We start from the raw sequence: 8,892 nt of genomic DNA on the forward strand, positions 1-8,892 counted from the left end.
TTTTCTGTTTTCCTGCAGACGTCCAGAAGGTGGTTCAAGAAGAGGTTCCCCCCGAGCAGCAGGAATGGAGTTCCAGTCTGGACCATGAGGACCCAGAGCCCCCACACATTAAAGAGGACCAGGAGGACCTAGAGCCCCCACACATTAAAGGGGACCAGGAGGACCCAGAGCCCCCACACATTAAAGAGGACCAAGAGGACCCAGAGCCCCCACACATTAAAGAGGACCAGGAGGACCTAGAGCCCCCACACATTAAAGGGGACCAGGAGGACCCAGAGCCCCCACACATTAAAGGGGACCAGGAGGACCCAGAGCCCCCACACATTAAAGGGGACCAGGAAGACCCTGAGCCCCCACACATTAAAGAGGACCAGGAGGACCCAGAGCCCCCACAGATTAAGGAGGAACAGGAGGACCTCTGGACCAGTCAGGAGGGAGAGCAGCTTCAAGGTCTGGAGGAGGCTGGTATCAAGTTCTCATTCACTCCTCTGAAGAGTGAAGATGATGAAGAGGAAGCTCAGTCCTCTCATCTTCATCAAAGACAAACTGAACAGATGGAAACAGAAGCTGATGGAGAGGACTGTGGAGGACCAGAACCAGATCCTGATGACAAGTCTGGAGACTCCTCTGAAACTGAGACTGATGATTGGAAGCAGACCAGAGAACCTCAGTCAGGTTTAAACTCTCTGAATAATGAGGAGGTTTCGGTCAGTGGTTCCAGATCTAGTGCTGGTGTGAAACCATTTAGCTGCTCTGTGTGGGAAAAGATTTGGCTGCAGGTCATTTTTGAAACGACACATGAGAACTCACACAGGAGAGAAACCATTCAGCTGCTCAATCTGTCAGAAAGCTTTTGCTCAGAGTGGAGATTTACAGAAACATGTGAGAATCCACACGGGAGAGAAACCATTCGGCTGCTCAGTTTGTGGTAAAGCTTTCAGTGATGGGGGAAATCTGAAGGGACACATGAGAACTCATACAGGAGAGAAACGTTTCAGCTGCTCAGTTTGTAACAAATTGTTTACACGCAGTGACAGTTTACAAAAACATCTGAAAATCCACACAGGAGAGAAACCATTAAGCTGCTCTGAGTGTGGGAAACGATTTGGGTTAAATGGAACTCTGACAAGACACATGAAAATCCACATCGGAGAGAAACCATTTAGTTGCTCATTTTGTGATAAAAGATGTTTGCGCAAGGAAGATATGAAAAGACACATGATAACACATACAGGGGAGAAACCCTTCAACTGCTCAGTATGCGGAAAAGGATTCATACAAAAGGTACAGCTGACCCACCACATGAGTAATCACACGGGAGAGAAACCCTTCAGCTGCTCAGTGTGCGGTAGAGCTTTTAGTGAAGGTGGAAATCTGAAGAAACATATGAGAATTCACACAGGGGAGAAACCATTGAGTTGCAGCGGTTGTGACCAGAGTTTTACTTTATCAGCTCAGAAACCATAAATCTGTTGCACATCCGTCCTCACAGCTTCATCATAGACAAACTGAGGAGGAGGACAGAGAGACAGAACCTCCAGCCACAAACTGAAGAGATGGAAACAACAACTCAGAGGAGCTTCACTACATTTTCATCAACTTGTAAATTAAGTTCCCATGGTGTTAAAGGTTCAGTACTTTGGTGATGTCAATACTTCATAAATAGAAAAGAGGCTGTACCTAATTAAAGGTGTTCTTTTAAAGTTGTCCCACAGGGATCGATCCTTGGTCCTCTTTTTCTTATTATTGTAAATGTATTTGTTTCTGTCTCCCAAACTGTATCCGCTATTTACTTTGCTGACGATACCAGTTTCTTTCTATCAAAGAAAACACTTTGATAATAATTCTGATAAATAATGAACAGAGATGTTCAGGGATGTAAAATGGTTTCGGGCAAATAATCTGTCTCTTTACCGATTATTCTGTTTCTTACAGATTTTCAAATTTACTTTGGCTCAATTCTGGAATATTTAAAAAAAGAAGAAAACAGTATGGTTAAAGTCTTTTAGTTTTACAATTATTTAGTTTCATATTACTTTTGTATGGGTGTATTATTCATATCTTTTATAGGACAAAGATGTCTTTCATTGAAACACATTGTTTGTATTTTATATTGCGATCCGTAAAGCCTATGAGGCTTTTGGCCTCCCGTACAGATTCTAATATTATTATTTCATTATGATTATTATCTCCTCCAGGAGGATGGGCGACTTCCATTATGATGCGTTCAGGCTCTGCTCAGTGAAAATGAGTACTGAAGGTAAACGATGATGCGTTCAGGTGTAATCTAGTAAAATGTAGCGTTGGTGATGAACTAGAATGAATCCAGATGTTTATGAATATAAAATAGATGTTAGAGATGAGACACTGGACCAAGTTACTGGGAGATAAGATATGTGGTAATAAAACATTCAAAATAAAACTTCAAATAAAATAAAATAATGCAAATGAAAACATTAATTTATAATCTGTGAATGATGCTCAGTCTTCATGTTGAGAACACACACTACACACACACACACACACTACACACACACACTACACACACACACACACACACTACGCACACACACACACTACACACACACACACACTACACACACTACGCACAACATGCACACACACTACACACACAACATGCACACAAACTACACACACACACACTACGCACACACACTACGCACAACATGCACACACACTACACACACAACATGCACACACAAACTACACACACACACACACACTACGCACAACATGCACACACACGCACACACTACGCACACAACATGCACACACAAACTACACACTACGCACACACTACGCACACACTACGCACACACTACGCACACAACATGCACACACAAACTACACACACACACTACGCACACAGTACACACACTACGCACACACACTACACACACAACATTCACACACACACTACACACACTATACACACTACGCACAACATGCACACACACACACTACGCACACTACACACACAACATGCACACACAAACTACACACACAACGCACACACTACGACAACACACTACACTTGCACACACACTATGCACACACACACTACGCACAACATGCACACACACTACACTTGCACACACACTATGCACACACACACAAACTACACGCACACACTACGCACACACACACACAACATGCACACGCACACACTCAACATGCACACACAAACTACACACGCACACTACGCACACACACACACAACATGCACACGCACACACACACAACATGCACACGCACACACTACATTATGATTGTTTTTCATGAATCTTTATCCAATTCCATTTTATTTGTAAATCAAAGTTTTAACAATCTGTACTCGACTTTGTCGGGAAGCCGGGACGAGGTCCAATCAGAGCCTCAGCCGGGACGAGGTCCAATCAGAGCCTCAGTTGGGACGAGGTCCAATCAGAGCCTCAGTTGGGACGAGGTCCAATCAGAGCCTCAGCCGGGACGAGGTCCAATCAGAGCCTCAGTTGGGACGAGGTCCAATCAGAGCCTCAGTTGGGACGAGGTCCAATCAGAGCCTCAGCCGGGACGAGGTCCAATCAGAGCCTCAGCCGGGACCGAGAGGGACCGGATGCTGGCGGAGCGTTCGGGAGAGGAAACCCGACCGGCTGTGAAACCGAATAAAACCCGTTAATTACAACGATCCCGTGTGTTGCCCTCTTCTGTGCCCGAGACGCACACTTGTTACACAAACCTGAGATTCCACATGTCCTCTTAACTGTAAGTGTTGAATGATCAATATTTAGACAGAACACGGTCATATTGTGAAGAACCCAATGTCCGTGTTGTATCGGTTCTTTAAGGTTCCGCTGCTCTCGTGTCGTTTGAACTGCGACTGCCAAATGAAGCTTTGGTCGCTGCAGCTGAACGGTTTCTCCCCGCTGTGAGCGTCATGTGTCCCTTCCACGAGAACGTCTTCCCGCAGATCGAACAGACGAAAGGTTTCTCCCTCGTGTGCACTCAGCGTCACACACGGAGCAGCTAAAGGGTTTCTCTCCGGTGTGAATTCTGAAGTGCGCAGCCAAATCAGAGCGCTGCCTGAATCCTTTACTGCAAACTGAGCAGCTGAACGGTTTCTCCCCTGAGTGACATCTCATGTGTTCAGATTTGTCTTGTGGCCAAATGCTTTTCCACAATCGGAGGAGATAAACAATTCTGTCAGTATTTATCAGTTTAAACCTGAGTGAGGTTCTCGCATCTCATCATCATCATCATCATCACTATCACTATCAGTCTCAGGTTCAGAATAATCTCCAGTCTCCTCATCTGGGTTCCTGTCTGGTTCTGGTCCTCCACAGTCCTCTCCATCAGCTTCTGTTTCCATGTGTTCAGTTAGTCTTTGATGAAGATGAGAGGACTGAACTTCCTCTTCATCATCTTCACTCTTCACAGTAGTGAATGAGAACCTGATACCAGCCTCCTCCAGACCTTGAAGCTGCTCTCCCTCCTGACTGGTCCAGAGTTCCTCCTGTTCCTCTTTAATGTGTGGGGGCACTGGGTCCTCCTGGTCCCCTTTAATGTGTGGGGGCTCTGGGTCCTCCTGGTCCCCTTTAATGTGTGGGGGCTCTGGGTCCTCCTGGTCCTCTTTAATGTGTGGGGGCACTGGGTCCTCCTGGTCCCCTTTAATGTGTGGGGGCTCTGGGTCCTCCTGGTCCTCTTTAATGTGTGGGGGCTCTGGGTCCTCCTGGTCCCCTTTAATGTGTGGGGGCACTGGGTCCTCCTGGTCCCCTTTAATGTGTGGGGGCACTGGGTCCTCCTGGTCCCCTTTAATGTGTGGGGGCTCTGGGTCCTCCTGGTCCAGACTGGAGCTCCAGTCCTGCTGCTCAGGGGGAACCTCTTCTTGAACCACCAACAGCTGCTGGATGTCTGGAAAACAGGAAACACATATTCTGAATCTTTAGTTGTTAGAAATGTCACTTTTCCAGTTCCTCATACAATAAATGTCCCAAATGACCTGAAATCCTTATTATTCAAACAGTGTACTCACAAAAACTAAGAAAAGAGATCACATGACTCCTGTATTAGCTGCTCTGCACTGGCTCCCTGTAAAATCAAGAATCACATTTAAAATTCTTCTCCTCACCTACAAAGCCTTGAGGAGAAGAATTTTAAATGTGATTCTTGATTTTACAGGGAGCCAGTGCAGAGCAGCTAATACAGGATATGGACCTGGTGGCCGGTACAGGTAACAAATAGAATTGGCTGTAATGTTTTCCGGGTTGGATGTGAAAGACTAAGAACAAGGCTTTCAAATGAGTTGTAGTTTAGTTTAGGTTTAGGATTCATTAATAGGCTTGAGTCAAAGATGGCTGCTACTCCACCTCCTCGGCCGGTGCCTCGAGGAATGTGAGTATTAATATGACTTGGAGGAGTTGATTCATTTAGGCTGACATATTCTTCATGGCTCAGCCAGGTTTCAGTAAGACACAGTAAATCAATGTGATTGTCTGATATTAAATCATTTACTAATACAGCTTTAGATGACAGAGATCTAATATTAAAGAACAAGTTTTGAAGTGACAATACGAGAGAATGTGCGTTGATTTACTGACAGAGTACAAGTATCTGTCACCAGTACACAGAGTACAAGTATCTGTCACCAGTACACAGAGTACAAGTATCTGTCACCAGTACACAGAGTACAAGTATCTGTCACCAGTACACAGAGTACAAGTATCTGTCACCAGTACACAGAGTACAAGTATCTGTCACCAGTACACAGAGTACAAGTATCTGTCACCAGTACACAGAGTACAAGTATCTGTCACCAGTACTCAGAGTACAAGTATCTGTCACCAGTACACAGAGTACAAGTATCTGTCACCAGTACACAGAGTACAAGTATCTGTCACCAGTACACAGAGTACAAGTATCTGTCACCAGTACTCAGAGTACAAGTATCTGTCACCAGTACTCAGAGTACAAGTATCTGTCACCAGTACACAGAGTACAAGTATCTGTCACCAGTACACAGAGGACAAGTATCTGCCACCAGTACACAGAGTACAAGTATCTGCCACCAGTACACAGAGTACAAGTATCTGTCACCAGTACAGAGTACAAGTATCTGTCACCAGTACAGAGTACAAGTATCTGTCACCAGTACAGAGTACAAGTATCTGTCACCAGTACACAGAGTACAAGTATCTGCCACCAGTACACAGAGTACAAGTATCTGTCACCAGTACAGAGTACAAGTATCTGTCACCAGTACAGAGTACAAGTATCTGTCACCAGTACAGAGTACAAGTATCTGTCACCAGTACACAGAGTACAAGTATCTGTCACCAGTACTCAGAGTACAAGTATCTGTCACCAGTACTCAGAGTACAAGTATCTGTCACCAGTACAGAGTACAAGTATCTGTCACCAGTACAGAGTACAAGTATCTGTCACCAGTACAGAGTACAAGTATCTGTCACCAGTACAGAGTACAAGTGTCTGTCACCAGTACAGAGTACAAGTGTCTGTCACCAGTACTCAGAGTACAAGTATCTGTCACCAGTACAGAGTACAAGTGTCTGTCACCAGTACTCAGAGTACAAGTATCTGTCACCAGTACTCAGGTCGAATACTTGATGAATGTACTTGTGTACTTTCTGGATCTAACAAACAACCACAGCTAGCCGCGGCTAACGGGCTAACGTTAGCTTAGCATCAGCAGCAGAAACCAGGAAGCAAACCAACCTGTTCTTCTTCTCGGCTTCATTTCGTGCAGCAGCTTCCGGTCCGTGTCCGCTCTGTTGACCTGACCTCTGGCGGCTTGTTTCCGGTGATTCGGTTCAGCTCCCGGTTCTCTGCTAACCGAGAGGCTAACGGAGCTGCTTCTTCTTCTGTGGTGGTACGAGCACTTCCGGGGGACGGGCTTTCAAAATAAAGCGGAAAACCGACCCTGGTGTTGTCGTACTTTAGAATATTAAAAGACGTCATGTCTGCTGATGGTTTAGTTATATATGATATAATAGTGTTTATATGATGTTAAAGTCACAACATTATCTTCAAAACATGTAAACAAGCGGAGGAAACATGTATGGCTTCATAAAAGTGAATGTTTCAATACATAGTGTCTGATTTATGTTTCAATAATAATGAACTTAGTTAAATAACACTATAACACGTTTCAAAACAGATGTTACAAAGTGCTTCAAAAAGACAATAAACAATAAGGTAATAGGTCAATAATAATAAATAATAATAATACAAGTTGAGGTATAAAGATGCATTAATGCTTCAAAACACATATGAACATAAATACATTCAAACAGACTCATAATAAAAATGCCATCCTAACATTTTATATTTAAAAACATTGTCTGTCACAACCAATATTATTCCTGTAATAAACAATAACAATTGTACCTGACATCAAACAAGCATTCAACTAAAAAGAGCAGAAGATGCATCAAAGATCAATATTTCCTTATATATATACGTATATGTATATACGTAAATATATATACGTATATACATATATATGTATATACACATATATATACGTATATATATGTACATGTAAATATATATACATATACATATATATGTATTCACATATATATGTATAAACATATATATATATACATACATATATATATATTATATCTATTATATATATTTATATAAATATATATATACGTATATATGTATATATATATATATATATGTATATATATATATTTATATATATTATATATATATAATACAAAAATATATATAATATATACAGTATATATATAATATATAATATAATAAGAACCCTTCAGGAGAGCAACAGAGGAGGATCCCTCTCACCGGATGGACAGATGAATAGATGTCATGTGACCAGAATATATATATATATACATAAATACACCCACATATACTGTATATATATATATACACCCACACACACATATATACACATATGCATACACACACATATATATGTGTGTGTATATATATGTGTGTATATATACACATATATATGTGTGTATATATACACACACATATATACACACACATATATACACACACATATATTGTTGAGTTGTAGTGGATTTTATATATACTTGCACATGTAGATAAGAGAGGTTATGTTTTAAATGAATACATAAAGAAAGTTATGATAATTAATTTGAGGAATATTCTGAGGAATGTATTATGAAGCATAAGAGAGGATCACTGTTTTATTATTCTGTTTGTTAATGACAAATGTAATGATTCATTGTATGATGCATGGGAATGAATGGATGTTTTATTGTTTAGACAATAGTTAAAGGGATGCCGATTGAAACCTGAGATGTTGCTTTTATTCTGAAGGCAGGATAATAGGGTTTTATTCTGAAGGGGAACTTCCTGTCCTTGGCCGGAAGTGTGAGCTTTGACCCCGCTAATTTATCGATTTGAGGCATTCTTTGAAGTGGCCAATGGAACTAACCCTCAGGTGTGAACCTCATGTCTTATTCTCTGGTCAGCAGCATGCTGTGTCTCTGAAAGGTATTTACATGAATACCTCCACTAACCAATGGAACTAACCTTCAGGTGTGAACCTCATGTCTTATTCTCTGGTCAGCAGCATGTCTCTGAAAGGTATTTACATGAATACCTCCACTAACCAATGGAACTAACCTTCAGGTGTGAACCTCATGTCTTATTCTCTGGTCAGCAGCATGCTGTGTCTCTGAAAGGTATTTACATGAATACCTCCACTAACCAATGGAACCAACCTTCAGGTGTGAACCTCATGTCTTATTCTCTGGTCAGCAGCATGTCTCTGAAAGGTATTTACATGAATACCTCCACTAACCAATGGAACTAACCTTCAGGTGTGAACCTCATGTCTTATTCTCTGGTCAGCAGCATGTCTCTGAA

General features: G+C 42.1%; 1 protein-coding gene across 1 annotated transcript; it reads left to right on the forward strand.

The window, feature by feature from the left end:
- Window positions 1–516: 516 nt before the first annotated feature.
- Window positions 517–1,714, forward strand: LOC117739341 (gastrula zinc finger protein XlCGF57.1-like). Its single transcript, XM_034545694.1, has one exon. It carries the CDS (start codon window positions 799–801, stop codon window positions 1,465–1,467), a length of 669 nt encoding a protein of 222 aa, XP_034401585.1. The 5' UTR covers window positions 517–798; the 3' UTR covers window positions 1,468–1,714.
- The last annotated feature ends 7,178 nt before the right edge of the window (window positions 1,715–8,892 follow it).

Source organism: Cyclopterus lumpus, chromosome 11 (genome assembly GCF_009769545.1).
Source record: "Cyclopterus lumpus isolate fCycLum1 chromosome 11, fCycLum1.pri, whole genome shotgun sequence".
Lineage (NCBI taxonomy): Eukaryota > Metazoa > Chordata > Actinopteri > Perciformes > Cyclopteridae > Cyclopterus > Cyclopterus lumpus.